The sequence below is a fragment of the Aythya fuligula genome, chromosome 6, assembly GCF_009819795.1.
Source record: "Aythya fuligula isolate bAytFul2 chromosome 6, bAytFul2.pri, whole genome shotgun sequence".
NCBI classification, from domain to species: domain Eukaryota; kingdom Metazoa; phylum Chordata; class Aves; order Anseriformes; family Anatidae; genus Aythya; species Aythya fuligula.
Genome location: NC_045564.1, coordinates 15742008 through 15757445, shown reverse-complemented (window position 1 = coordinate 15757445; position 15438 = coordinate 15742008). Strand labels below are relative to the sequence as shown.

The 15438-nt window shown below is 37.5% G+C and overlaps 1 protein-coding gene across 1 annotated transcript in view; it reads right to left on the bottom strand.

Annotated features, from left to right (window-relative positions):
• Positions 1 to 15438, bottom strand: part of LOC116490632 (titin-like) — a 244166-nt gene that overhangs the window by 67742 nt on the left and 160986 nt on the right. The window contains 31 exon segments of the mRNA XM_032190013.1: positions 64 to 363; positions 481 to 610; positions 710 to 742; positions 831 to 979; positions 1381 to 1689; positions 2212 to 2641; positions 3097 to 3287; positions 3379 to 3687; positions 3801 to 4100; positions 4530 to 4823; positions 4915 to 5199; positions 5300 to 5596; positions 5692 to 5991; positions 6456 to 6758; positions 6858 to 7229; positions 7331 to 7633; positions 7744 to 8043; positions 8507 to 8785; positions 8885 to 9190; positions 9297 to 9493; positions 10595 to 10700; positions 10794 to 11093; positions 11327 to 11626; positions 11723 to 11838; positions 12654 to 12840; positions 12945 to 13241; positions 13335 to 13622; positions 13730 to 13851; positions 14546 to 14723; positions 14861 to 15008; positions 15146 to 15297. Of these exon segments, the coding sequence (XP_032045904.1) occupies positions 64 to 363; positions 481 to 610; positions 710 to 742; positions 831 to 979; positions 1381 to 1689; positions 2212 to 2641; positions 3097 to 3287; positions 3379 to 3687; positions 3801 to 4100; positions 4530 to 4823; positions 4915 to 5199; positions 5300 to 5596; positions 5692 to 5991; positions 6456 to 6758; positions 6858 to 7229; positions 7331 to 7633; positions 7744 to 8043; positions 8507 to 8785; positions 8885 to 9190; positions 9297 to 9493; positions 10595 to 10700; positions 10794 to 11093; positions 11327 to 11626; positions 11723 to 11838; positions 12654 to 12840; positions 12945 to 13241; positions 13335 to 13622; positions 13730 to 13851; positions 14546 to 14723; positions 14861 to 15008; positions 15146 to 15297 (7581 nt within the window).

Here is a 15438-nt window from a genome sequence, read left to right as displayed (position 1 = left end):
AATAAATACACTGTACAGTACCATTTGGTATCAAAGAGTTCTATTCACCTTGATTTAACTTACGAATTGGATCCCTGGCTGTGGTCCGTTGAATAGTTTCTGCAGGAGGGCCAACACCAAAACGGTTTTCTGCACGTACCCGGAAGAAATATTCTTGGCCGGCTATGAGATCAGGTACAACAAAGGAAGTGCTTCCACAGTTTGCATTGACTTTTGTCCAGGCTTTTCCATCAATAGTTCTTTTTTCTATAACATATCCTCTGATTCTATCTCCACCATCATCGTCTGGCATCTTCCATGAGAGTTTGCAACTACCTCTTGTGATATCACTTACTTTTAGGTCTTTGGGTGGACCTGGGACATCTGTTAAAGTAAAAGCACAATAGAAACAATGTCACATAACTACGTAGAAAAAAAAAAAACAAAACACCAAAAATCTAAAACCTACAATCTGAACATTTCAGTGTGTGTGAACCATACCAAGCACATTGACTCTGATATGTGCAGTTTTTTGTCCTGCTTTGTTTTTTGCTGTAATACTGTATCGTCCAGAATGACTTCTGTTGCACTCAGGAATGATAATCACTGAACGTGTATCAGTTGCTTCCACCTATGCATCACAGAAAGAAAGAGAAGTTATAGACCAACTTTAAATATTTACATTTGAAAGATGTTGCAATACTGAAGTTACAAAAATCATTTACTTTACCTGAGCTTCTTCAGGTACATTATGACCTCCCTCCTATAAATAAAGGCAAAAAGCAAATATGAAGGGGATATACTTACATGTCTAGCAATAGATGAAGAAGAAAGTTTTTTCTTTTACTAACCTTTGCTGTTGTCTTTGCTTTTCCTTCAAACTCCCAAAATGATTTTGGAATTGGGCGACCCTTGATAACAGCTGGGATTTTAATTGTTGTGCCAGCACGACAAGAGAGAAAATCCTGTGCTCCAATATCAAGGAAGATTTCTGGCTCCTCTGCAAAAATATTTTAGTACATAAATTTTCAGAGCTACTGAGTAAATTTCTGTCAGCACTTGTCTAAACTCATAGTCACACATGCAGAATGCATGTTTATGTGAAAAAGCTGAGTGCAAAAAGCTGGGAAGTATATAAAGAAAGCATTTTTTCTGGGTAGTAATTTCTTCATAAAATACAAAGTATTTCTGTAACATAGCTGCTGGTGCTCATCTGTGTTCTAATGTATCATACTCTCATAAGGACCATCATGACACTTTCCAAAATGTCAGTCTTGTATTACACTCTTGCATAATTATTTGATTGGTTTTGACTCTGCTTGATTGGCATCCCACTCAACAATTCTCAGCAGTAGGTGGCATTTTTTCATAAATACCTAAAATAATTCCCCAAACACTTACCAAGAATATCTTGGACAGGTATTTCAGATGTTGCAGGACTTGGTTCTGATTCTCCAGCAGCATTTACAGCTTTCACCCTAAATCGGTATTTTCTGAGCTCTTTCAAATTGGGAATAACACATTCACAAGTGGGGAAGAGTTTGTCTCCTTCGTTCACCTTTTTCCAATCAGTACTACCTTCATCTTGCATTTCAACAATATATCCTTTTATTGGGCTGCCACCATCCTTCTGTGGAGGCTTCCATGCTAGAGCCACAGATGATTTGGTTTTGTCTTTGACCTCAGGGCAAGATGGTGGACCAGGCACAACTTGTAAAACAAGAGCAAGCAAGCAAAAGTTACCTGAGAGTTAGTGTTTACCTATGTATTCCTGAATAGTTTCTAGCAGAATGCAAGCACCTTTTTTTTTTTTTTTTTTCCCCAGTCATATGTAAAGTGTATAATTCTGTACACTGTGTAATAATTAGTAATTACATACGTTACATACATTATTGAAGAATATTTAAGATAAAAGGCACAAATGTTGAACTCTAACAACAAAGGAAAATAATTATGTAAAAATCTGATTCTGAATTCAGGTATATTTGGCAATATTTGCACTGATATAACCACAGTTTAATGTACATAAAAGACATGTAAGAAAGTAAAATTAGCTAATTATCTTTAAAACAGTGAAAAACAGCAAAATAGGCAACTATTTTGCATCAACAACATCTTTTTGGTTTAAGGAAAACAATGCATTTGATTAACTGCACTAAATTCAACATTTAGTACATTGTGGTTCTAGTGTGATACAGTTGTTAAAAGTAGACATACAAATTATAGACTTACATATGGGATCTGCTGCTAAAGCAGGATCTGATGGTTCACTGGGAGGGCCAATTCCAGCAAGGTTTTCGGCCATAACTCTGAACTGGTATTCCACACCTTCAGCCAAACGAAGCACGTTGTACTCTAGACCTTTTACTGATGGTTTTGTTACTGGAGCCCTGTTAACACGTGACCAGTAAACACCTCCCACCTCTCTCTTTTCCAGCCAATAACCAGTTATTGGGCTGCCACCGTTGTCCAAAGGAGGCTCCCATGTCACCAGCATTGATGATCTAGTGCGATCTAAAATTTTTGGCTTTCCGGGAGGTCCAGGAAGGCCGTAGGGATCCTTAATAACAACTTTTTCTGAGAGGCATTCATCACTTATTCCATATTTGTTTACAGCCCGGACTCTAAATTGATACTTTTCATTTGTTGCAAGATTCCACACCTGAAAAATAAGATTTCAGTCAATGTGTGTCTATATTCAGAATAAGTTTATTTGTAGTTATTTAGGGGTTTTGGTAATACTATTGATATACTTTTGCATATGTAGCTATGTAGCTGCATGCCATGCCCTGGGTATATTTTTATTCGCGTTCATAGGACCAAATATAAACAAAAACATCACCAGGTTTCTCTTTGCATTTGGTAAAGCTGCAAGTAAGACTGAAAAACTGAAAAGAAGATGTCATCCAAACTCAGCTAAGATTAAACAGCAAAAAGGAACAACTTATTTTGTTTTGTCACGTGAAGAAAATACATCCACATAGATGGGCAACATGCATCCAGTAATTATGGACTCTAACACAGGTATCTATGCAAGTAGCAGTTTTCATTTAGTGTGAATCATTGTCATTTTTTAAAGCAAACTGACGTACATAATAAAAATATTTTATAAATTACCCCAAATCTTCTCTCAACAGCACTTTTGGAGACTTCTTCCCACTCAGACTTCTTTCTACTAGCATCACGTTTCTCAATAATGTAATGGGTAATTTCACTACCACCATTATCGAGAGGTGCATCCCATGTTAAATAGCATGATTCTGCTTTAATATCAGAAACAGCAAGGTTTCTTGGTGGAGAAGGACGATCTGCATTAAAGCAAAAGAACACAGAATTACATTAAGAAAAAGATAAAAACATTTTATTAGCTGTCATTTTATTTAAATGTCATATCCTTACCATACACTTCAACATGCACATTGCGAAATGCAGTACCAAGACGATTGGAAGCTCGCACGGTGTAAGTGCCTTTATCATCTCTCACTGCTGCAGGCAGGATAAGTTCAGTTTTTGCCTCACTTCTAGATACTTCTTCCTTGGTTATCTTAAGTGCACTGGATGTTTGGTCAATTAAAACTTCGTTCTTGTCCCATTCAATCTTTGGCATTGGCAGTCCTGTCACATCAGCAGGAATATTAACTGGTTCTCCTGCCTTCACTTTGATAGTATCTCCTCTCACAGACAAGCGTAATGTTACAGTTGGAGGCACTGAAAAGCACAAACACACACACACACAAAGGGACAGAGAAGATTGAGATGAAACAGAAAATGTATTGCAGTTTTTGGAGATATTTGTATAGATCTTTTTAAAGCAGGTATACCTTCATCATCCTGTATAACTACATTGAGAGGCAATGATGGTTCACTCTCTCCAATGGCATTAACAGCTTTGACACGAAACTCATACATATGGAGCTCATCAAGTTTTTCAACAAGAAGTGATGTGGTAGGACAGAGCCTTGTGTTAACTCTTTCATAGTCTTTTGCATCATGTCTCCTCTTCTCAACAATGTATCCCAAGATAGGACTACCACCGTCGCTACGTGGAGGCTTCCAATCAAGTGTAATGGTTGACTTTGTCCTCTCTGTATACATGAACCTCTCAGGTGCTGTTGGAGGACCTATTAACACAGATAAATCATATGGAAAAAACATTGACAATATTAAATAATTTTAAATTATATGAATACAGTAGCTACAATAGCTCTGGCTTTTTAAATCTGCATCTTTCATATGCAAAATATCTGCATATGGTTATGGATACTAGAAGTTTCTAATGTATACGGATTAAAAAGGCAACAAGCAGCACTTCAGTAGACAACTGGTATTTCACTACATAAAAGACATAGTAATTTTTACAGAACTGTTTTACAGATCTGAGTTAAGTAAATGGTCTGTAAAGGTAGATGTCTTATCCAGGTAGTGAGAAAGAAAATAACACTATAACTGTACAGAAAGCAATCCACACAGCATTATTGTTTTATTAACCTGTATCCCTAGAGATTTAAATTATGTAAAAACAACAACAAAAGCATAATTAATTATCTTACCTAATGGATCAACTGCAAGAATGGGTCCTATTTCAACAGGTGGACCAGTACCAAACTTGTTCTTGGCACTTACACGGAATTTATATTCCTGCCCTTCAACTAGACCTGTAATATCGCATTTAGATCTTTCTGTGTCTATAGCTAGTCTCCATGTATGCATTTTGGCATCCTTCCGTTCAACAATAAAGCCGATGATATCGCTTCCTCCATCATCTTCAGGATCAGACCAGTTAAGCAAACACATCTTTCTGTTTGTGACCACTGGCTTTAGGTCAAGGACTGGCCCAGGAACATCTGAAAATAAAAATCAAACAAGTAGGATAAAGTGTAAAGATTATTTTACCAAAAGAAATGCTTAGTTGATTTCAGAAAATATTTTTCTCACCAAATACTTCTACTCTTGTTCCTGCAGATTTGGAACCACTACTGTTGGTAGCAGTAATTACGTATCTTCCATGGTCTTTTCTCAGTGCATTCTTAATAGTTAACTCCGATTTTGTACCAACATTTTCAATAACAACTCTGTCTTTGTCTAATTCACCCTCCTCAACAGTCCACGCAATGGTGGGAGTAGGACGCCCTGTCACAGTAGCAGGAATTTTAATAGTTTGCCCAGCCATGATCTGAATGCCAGCTTTGACAGAAACATCCAGCTCAACAGTGGGAGGTTCTGCAGAAGACAGAGAAATGGGTAATTCATTAGTTCAAAACAGAGATTCATATACACCTTAAGGAGCTGGACATTTCTTGAAAATATTATATTGCAATACCTTGAGGTTCTGCAACTGTTACAGGTTCCGTTTCACCAGGTGGTCCTTCACCAGCTGCATTAAGTGCAGTGACACGGAGTTTATAGTCTGCACCTTCTCTGACTTCTTTAACAGTATACTGCCGAACCTTAATGGGTTTCTCTGTGCAGCGTGACCACTCTTTTGTTCCCATTAGTTGTTTGTATACATGGTAACCAGTGATATCTCCACCACCATTATACATAGGAGGTTCCCATTCTAAATCTATAGAAGTTGAGCTTGTATCAGCAACCCTTGGAATGGGTGGGCCAGGTGGCACTATAAAAAAAAATAATATGTAAATTGAAGTTAAAGTTTATGAATCCTATTCTGTCATCAGTCTGCTACCATCTTACCATAGGTAAGCTACTTACTTATTGGGTCCTGTGCAGTTTTTGGATCTGATGGTGGACTAAATTTACCAGGGCCAGCTGCATTTTCAGCACATACTCTGAAGATATAGGTTAACCCTTCCAACAGTCCTTCAACTTTAATTTCTAGGGCATTCACAAGGTTCCTGTTGACCCGAGCCCAGTGAGTACTATTAATTTCACGTTTTTCAATCCAATATCCTATGATTGGGCTGCCATTGTCTTTTGGTTCATTCCATTTAACCAACATACTGTTGCTGGTAACATCTTCCACATCAGGCTTATTAGGAGGATCTGGTGGAGCTGAAAAAAAAGTTATAATTTTGTCATCACTGCTGTCTTATTCAGAGCTAAGATAGAACAAAGATATGAGAAATGACTGATTTTAAGGAATCCTTAATTATTTTACTCTCTTTCATAGTAACTTTGATTCCTAACTGCAATCAGCCATCAAGCTTGCACTGGTTCTCTCTTTCAGTAAGAATATTAATCTATGGAACACAGAACATCAAGGTTAAGATGTTAAGCATTGTAAATGTAAAGTTTTATGACAGCGACTGTTATTCTTATTTCTTCACTATTGAAATTAGAACGCTTTTTCCCTTTATTTCCATGGATTTCAATAATGGTTTTCCATGGTGTTCAATAATCATGTTGCTCAATTTTCTTCTGGAAAACTTTCACAAGGATGAAGTTGAATTTTCTAAGAGCCTGTGCAGATTTACAGTGGTTTTCTGAAAAGACTGTATTTCAAAATGGAAACTTACAGAAAGGGTCTTTTGCTGTCAGTGGTTTTGAAACACACGGTGGCCCTGCTCCAACTCTATTTTCAGCAAATACACGGAAGAGATATTCTTTCCCTTCAATCAGTTTTGTTACATGGAATTTACACTGCCTGAGTGTAGAACTGACAGTGACCCAACCCATTTCAGCTTTTGTGTTGTCTTTCTTTTCGAGTACATAGTTCAGGATTTCACTTCCACCATCATCAAGAGGAGGTTCCCACTTGCAAATGACAGAATTTTTCCTCACATCTTCAAATACAAAGTTGATTGGAGGCCCAGGAGTATCTGTTAGTAAAGCAAGGAAAAATGACGAGTACTCATTTGGTGTACTTGTCACACAACTCTCTGAACAAGTAGCTGTTTACAAGCATATTCACTACACACCTAACACATTGACTTCACAGGAGGCTTTTGCAACACCATGATCATTTTCCACTTTAATTGTAAATGTGCCATGGTCAGCTCTGATGGAGTCACGAATTGATAGCACAGACTCTCCTTCTTTATGGTTGTCAATACTCATACGTTCTGGCAGTGAAAGCTGAAAAGGTTCTTCTTCAGCTTCACCCTTCTTCTTTCTAGTGTATGTCGTTACTCTCTTTTTGATTTCCTCTGGTCTGACAACTTCATCATTCCTCAGCCAAGTGATAGATGGATAAGGTGACCCTGAAATATGTGCCTCAAGTATGATCTCATCACCTCTCTTCACTTCAAGGCCAGACTGCAGGTTTGCAGCAAGGAAAACTTTTGGAGCCTCTGTAATAATACAGAATGACAAATGGAGAGTAGAATCTACCCACGTGTTTGAGGATGAATGGCAATTACAAAAAAAAAATGATCAAAAAAACAATTCATACCAATAGGATCCACAGCTTTCACAAAAGGAGTAATACGAGAAGGCTCACTGATGCCAGCAGCATTCTCAGCACGAACACGAAACTGGTATTCCTTCCCCTCCTCAAGACCTTTCACTGGATAGGTTAACAGAGGTACTAGATAGTCATTGCATCTCTCCCACCTCTCCTTGCCCTTAGCAAGCTTTTCTATTATATAGCCCATAATCTTGCTTCCACCATCAAACAAAGGTGGTTTCCATGTAAGCGTTACTGATTTTGATGTTGGATTGTGGACCTCAAGGTCAACAGGAGGATCCGGTGGCTCTGTGGAATAGTAACAAAAAAGGGATCATATGAGAAAAAAAAAATAAATAAATAAAAATAAAGATTTTAATTAAAATTCAACTTGATAGGTCACTTAGTATCAAACTTACGTTTTGGATCTTCTGCAATAATTGGGTTTCTTAGTTCAAGATATTCACCTCCTCCAATTTTATTGACAGCTTTAACACGGAAGTAATATTCACTGTTTGGAATAAGATCTTTGACTTGCCATGAAAGTTTATTTTCACCAGACATAACTGGGATATATGTTCTACGACCAGCTTCTCTGCGTTCCAGAACATAATGCAGAATAGGAGTACCACCATCAAAGTCTGGAGGTTCCCAGGTTACCTTGCAAGAATTCTTAGTTACTTCGCTTGCCTTAATGTCTTTACACTGTCCAGGTGGACCTGTAATAAAAATAATAAAATTAATTAATACAAGAATTAACTAAATAGATGGGATATGTATTATTACAAATATACAATTATACTGCATTTCTTTGCTCTGCAGAAAGCAGACCAACACACAAATGTTGGCCATACAGCATATGTATGAATTTATGTTCTTAAAGGTGAAGAAAACCATAATTCTTAAAAGACTTTTTTATACTTATATGATGAATATTCTTAGTAATTGGACTTTGAGCAGCCACCATACCCAGTAAATAGCAGTCATAACAATTTGGGGTTAACGTGTTTTTTTGGTGGGATTTTGTAACATTAAGGTATTCATAGCAATTTGCATGGCGTCTGAGTTGAAGTGATTCCTCTACATCACGGAAAAGAGATTTTACTAGTCTTTTGTCCCATCAGTTGGTGGGTTCAGGTGGGTTCATAAATCTCTCTCACAGAATGAAAGAAATCTAGTTACCTATGACTTTGACATTGACTGAGCCAGTTGTTGATGCCAGCTTGTTCTCCAATGTGATTGTATAAACACCAGCATCAGCATGAACACTGTCTGTGACTTCAAGCAGTGCATAAGTGTAATCACTCTTCATTGTTGTTCTGTCACCAGCTTTCAACTCTTTGCCATCTTTGTGCCATGTTATAGTTGGGGATGGAACGGCTCTGAAGGGCACAGGGATACTTAATTTCTGTCCTTTAACAACAACAATGTCGTGAGTTTTTAGATCAATTGTTGGATTACCTGTAAAAGTAAGTATAAAATTATTAGAAAGTTGCCATACAGTGAAGTCTTTTTTCAGTTATCAGTTATGCGGATTTGAAAAAGGAGATCTATTCTTACAGTCTGGGTCTTTGGTAACAACTTTTCTGAGGATGTCTGATGGCTCACTAGCTCCAACAGCATTGACTGCTCTGACTCTCAGCACATATTCTTTGTCTGGAACAACACCTTCCTCCTACTTGCATTTTAGATCTTTTATTGGCCGAGAATTGATTCGCATCCATTTTTCTGTTCCTGCTTCACACATCTCAACATTGTACCCAATAATAGGACTTCCACCATTCTTCTCTGGTGGTTTCCATGAGATACAAATATGCTTTCGACCTGCATCTGTGACATGTAAATCCTGAGGAGGTGAAGGAGGGCCTGCAGAAATCAAAAAGAATTGTTTGATTTTTTCCCCCAGAATATCTGTTCTAGATAAACACCCTGTTTCCATAACTCATATACTGTACGTTACTACACTACTTACTTGTTGGATCTTCAATATGAATGAGGTCAGTTGGTTCACTGGGATGACCACAGCCAGCTTCATTTTCTGCACGAACCTGAAACTGCACATCTGTACCTTCAATGACATCAGTCACTCTGAAATTGCAATCTGGACCAGATGTCTTGCCAGCTTTTACCCAGCGGGTAGCAAGTTTTTCCTTCTTTTCAATAACATATCTGAAGGAGTAAATAATATCAGGCATGTGAAATACGAACATTTTGGACTTCATGCTCAATAAAATAAATAGTGAGAGACTGGAATGATGTGGCCAATTGAAAGGTAAAGACAGTCATGGGTGACAGACTCGGTAGGCTTTATTTCACATATCAGCGAAATATTCCTGATTGCCCTGGTAGGTCTTGGATATAATGAGGTTGACATTAATGACAGAGCCAATTTCGAAAAACTATTCCTGAACTTCTGCTGTATTATCAGGTTTTGGAGAGTTGCAGAAGTGAAGAAAAGAACCTCCATGCTAAACTTAAATATTCACTAATTCAGTCATCAGTGGATAAGTCCCACTGAGAACATCTGTAGATATTATCTATTAGTTGTTCAGCTGTCAAAATTTTGTCTATGACAGGCTATGGGAAAGTAATGCAAATTGAGTGATTTATGTTGCTTCAGGCAGATCTCTGTAGTTGTCAGTTTGTTTAGAATACGCTTGCTGTGATTGGGAAGAAGAGGAAAGGTGAAAATATGAAGAGAAAAATCTAACTAGTATTCAAGGTAAATTTCAGAGCTCAGATATTTGAGAAGTCACAGAAAAGGAGAATCTAGAAGAAACCCAAAGGAGGAAAAATATCTGCTTGAAAAATTTAACAAGGAGAATAAACATAAAACAATGAGGCTTTGCACTAGCTGAGTATATGTAGTTTCAATGAGAAACTCAGGCAAAAGGAAAATGTAACAATGTTATTTGGTAGACCGGCCAAGTGGCTAGAGCTCCAGCTGGTGATGGAGACTACAGCTGCGTTAAAGTTTGGTTTTGTTTACAATTCAATTTAATCTGATTTGATTAGATGCTCTTTTGATGATGTTTAGACACATGCATTGTTTATGCACATCAAGTCATATCTATTTGTATAACTTCCACTTTAAATTCTTAATTGCTGTAATCATACAGCTGATTTTTTTTTTCATAAATTCACCTCTTTTTCATATAAAATGTGTCCATTTAAAATTTAAAAATGTTGACTAAAATATCTTCATTTATAAAAAAAAATAAAATAATCTTCATCTACAGGAAACATTACAGAAACATAAAATGAGCTTACCTTTGAATTGGTCTACCACCATCATTCTTAGGTGGTTCCCATTTTAAATCAACATGACCTTTTGTCACTTCAACTATTGTAAGAGCATATGGAGGCCCAGGGGTTGCTAAAGAAAAAAACATACACACATGAAAAGAAGAGGAACCCATGACAAGTGAGCTGTTCTACTGACCACTCGGCTAGCAAATCTCATACTTACTGAAAGTATCTTTAGCGAGAACTGAATCTTCAATTTCACAGTAGTCACTTTGACCAATGGCATTTTCAGCAGCCACACGGAAAACATACAATGAGCCTTCAGTCAGTGGGCTCACTGTATACTTGGTATCTTTTACTGTTGTATCAACTGTCTGCCAGCCTTTTCTCCTTACATCTCTCTTTTCAACAATGTAGTTGGTAATTGGAGAACCCCCATCTTTTTCTGGTACTGTCCATTTAAGATCCGCTGTGTTTTTAGTAATATTAATAACCTCAAGCCACCGAGGTGGTGAAGGAGGATCTGTAAAATATCAATACAAGGAAAAGGTTGATAGAAAAAGATCTTGGAAGACACAGAATAATACTGAAACTATAAAAACTTTGTATTTTCCTAGATGAAGTAGGGTAGATTTTAGTATTTCATAAGCCTGGAAGAGTTCACTTGGTACCTACACAGGTAGGCAGACATAGGGCTTCTTAAAAATATAGTGAGAGTGTACTTGCAGTAGCAACACACTCTGAAACGGTACTTACACAGCCTTTCTTTGCACAGCACAGGGTCACTGGGTTCACTGGGCTCACTCTCTCCAGCCTTGTTCACAGCTCTTACACGGAATGAGTATTCTTGTTTCTCCATAAGCCCTTTGAGGAAGTGTTCAGTTGTGGGAACACCTTCAGCCACTCTCACCCACTCATCTGTTCCAGTCTTCAATAGTTCAATGACATAAGATTCGATCTTTGCCCCTCCATCATGTTCTGGCTTTGTCCAGTTCAGGAATAATGATGTCTTGCCAACATCTTTCACTGTTGGCTTTCCAGGGGGCCATGGTGGATCTAGGCAGGAGCCCAATATTAATTACATGATTGAAAACAAACATACATATTTATTTTTTGTTAAATTAAACCAGGAAAAAAATGCATTTATTATACCAATTGGGTCTTTCACTAAGATTGGCTCTGTTTCCTTGCTTGGTTTTCCAGGTCCTGCAAGATTCTCTGCCAAGACACGGAACTTATATTTCTTCTTATTTGTAAGACCTTTAACTCTGGAAATCAAAATTAAATTTGATTAAACAAAATCTACACGTTAACTCTTGCCTAAAACATTATCCTCCATATTCTTCATATTATGATTTTCTTTGACAATCTGAGATTACCCAGGTTACTGTTAATGTTATATGAAAATGTGAACATTCAGAATAGGTAAATGCCAACAGTAGAATGGAGTGCTGTGATGGAGAAATCAATGTGTTGAGAGCCATCTTGCATTTCTGCTTGTTGCATTATTGTTAGCTAATATGTTTCAGGAGGAAAAAAGAAAGGGATGTTAGCAAACTGATGCATTAGGTAGTTACGTCTAAGATTTTAGAATGTCTGTGTTTAGAATGTTTAGAATGAGTAATCACAAAGCGCAGAAGTTATTAAGCATATCAGTTAAAAAAAAAAAAGAATGATTCAGTCTTCTGTAAAAACACTCTTCTTAAAACTAATTATGAAATGAAGCATATCATTGGATGCTGGATCTTTTAAAAATTTAGTTGGATCTTTTAAAAAGTTTTACAAAAAAGTTTAATAAGTTTTCTAAAAAAAGTTTAAAAAGTTTTTAAAAAGTTTTTAAATTTTAAAGTTTCTTTTTTTAAAGTTAGTTGGATCTTTTTAAAAAAGTTGGATCAGTGATTCGGTCTTCTGTAAAGACATTCTTCTTTTTAAAAACTATGAAATGAAGCATGTCACTGGATGCTAGTTGGATCTCAACTTACTGAAGCAAGGAAAAAAGAGCAAGCATAATGTAAGAACTGCTTAAAAGGCTACTTTCATATGTCTCTGTTACCTATTTCAGTCTAAAGTGACTATATCTTACTTGAATGTTGTATCTTTCACTGGCATTTTATTGCATTTTATCCATTTATCCTGTTCAGGATCATATCGTTCAACCCAGTAGCCAGTTATGGGACTGCCACCATCTTCATCTGGTTCATTCCACGTTAGGGTCACTGAATCTTTAGTGACCTCTATAGGCTTGAGACCTGTTGGAGGGCCTGGTGGGTCTGTATAAATTAACAAATTAAAAACAACAAAATCAAAACCATCACAAGTGTTTTTATCTCTGTTAAAATACTGTCAAAAGTAAACATTAATTTAATTCACTAACCAAATGAATATTTTGCAATGATGGGGCTACACTGTGCTGGCTCCCCAATACCATACATGTTCTCAGCACTGACTCGGAAAACATATTCTTTATGAGGAGTTAAATTTGTAGCTCTGAATTTTGTGTCTTTGATAGTTGATGACAACTTATGCCATATTTCGCTGTCTGTAGCTCTTTTCTCAAGGACATAGTTTGTAATTTTAGAACCCCCATCATCCCGGGGAGGATTCCATGTCAGAAGGCAGGATTCATTTGTGATTTCTGATACATCAAATGCAGCAGGTGGACCAGGTTTATCTGTAGTGGACAAGATTCAGATGTTAATCTTCTGCTTGCATACCTCAGTATGTTACTGACGATTTTAATAAACAATATAAAATACAGGCATACCGAGAACATTGACTTCAACAACAGCAGTAGCACGTCCACTGGAATTTACAGCTTCTATAATATAGGTTCCACTGTCACTCCTTTTGCTGTCTGTAATAGTGACTGTAGAATGATTAGGTTTGGTTTCAATGGTGATTCTGTCATCAGGTCTTAGAATTTTGTCAGCCTTTGTCCAAGTAATCTGGGGCTCTGGCTTTCCAGTTACTTTAGCTGGCAGCTCAATTTTAGTTCCAGCTTTCACAGTGAGTCCAGCAAGCAGTTTCACATCTAAGAAAATTTCTGGAGCCTCTGATTTAGGAGAAAAGTAAGCCATTGTTATAGAAACCATATATCACATAATAAAGTGATAAAGGTAAAAATAGTGTCTATTGTAATTCAGTGATATATGCAATTACCTTTTGCATCAATGGCCTGAATATCATCTGTTGGCTTGCTTGGCTTACTAGCTCCTATTCTGTTCAAAGCCTTAACCCGATATGCATACCACTCTCCTTCCTTCAGTTTTGTTACTTCCATTCTGGTTGTTAAAAACAACAACAAACAAATATTTAAAGTGTTGCAGATGATACAGTTAATTGAAGGGATATCACAGAATCATAGAACCCTTAAGGTTGGAAAAGGCCTCCAAGACTATCTAGTCCAAATGTCTGCCTACCAGCAATGTTACTCACTAAACCATGTCCCTGAGTACCACATCCAATCTTTCTTTAAACACCCCAGTGATGGTGACTCCAACACCTCCCTGGGCAATCTGTTCCAATGGCTAACCACTCTTTCTGAGAAGAAATTTCTTCTAATTTCCACCGTGAATACTCGCCTGAACATGAGCCAGCAGTGTGCCCAGGTGGCCAAGAAGGCCAATGGCATCCTGGCTTGTATTGGGAACAGTGTGGCCAGCAGGACCAGGGAGGTGATTGTCCCCCTGTGCTCAGCTCTGGTGAGGCAGCGCCTCAAGTACTGTGTTTAGTTTTGGGACCCTTATTACAAGAAAGACATCGAGGTCCTTGGAGTGTGTTCAGAGAAGGCCTCTGAATCTGTTGGAGGGCCTGGAACACAAGTCTTATGAGGAGCAACTGGGGTTGTTTAGTGTGGAGGAGAGGAGACTCAGGGGAAACCTTACTGCTCTCTACAACTCATGAAGTTGTGGCAAGCTGGGGGTCAGCCTCTTCTTGCAGATAAATAGTGATAAGACAGGATGTTAATTTACTTACTTTGTTTCAATAACAGGCTCCCCGCATGTCTCCCACTTATCTGTGCCACGTTGTGATTTTTCTACCAGATAGCCCTTGATGCGGGCACCACCATCATATTTGGGAGGTTCCCATGTTAGGAAGATTCCTTTTGATGTTGGATTTCTCCATTTAACATTCTCTGGTGGATCAGGCACCGCTATTGAAAATTAAATACAGACCGGTTTCTAAGATACCATATAAGGGAGATTTTTTTCCTGTCTTATCATAAAGAAAATCAGCAATGTTTTTAGAAACAGCAAGAAAATCACCAACAATATGATAAAGGTGACTCACTTGCTGGTGCTGACATATTTACAGGTTCATCAATATATGCAGGTTCTCCTGGGCCACATTTATTGCATGCAGAAACTCTAAATAAATATTCTTTTCCTTGGATGAGATCAGGAACAGTGAATTCTTGGTCAACGACCTGATCCATAACCTAAAGAGAAGGAAGAATCCACTGTGCTTCTAAAATTTATTTCCAAAGAACAATCACAAAAGTATGACATAAAATTCAGTAGCATGTGTGGAAACAATATAGCAAACAGAAGCAGAAGTGAGAAAAAATGAACTTACTTTGATCCATGTTTTCCGGCTTACTTCACGTTTTTCAATGATATAGCCAATAACTGGACTTCCACCATCATCTTCTGGTGGTTCCCATGACAGCTGTACTGTGTTCCTGATTATGTCTAAAACTTTAAGTTCTCTTGGTGCACTTGGGCGAGCTAGAAATCAAAAAAAAAATTATTAATTCTGTAATCAGAACTTGTCAGATCATCTCTATTTCATTTACCCATCAAAAGACTTACTGTACTTAGTTATTCTTCCTGAAACAACAAATAGCTGGATGTTGAAAACAAGAAAAA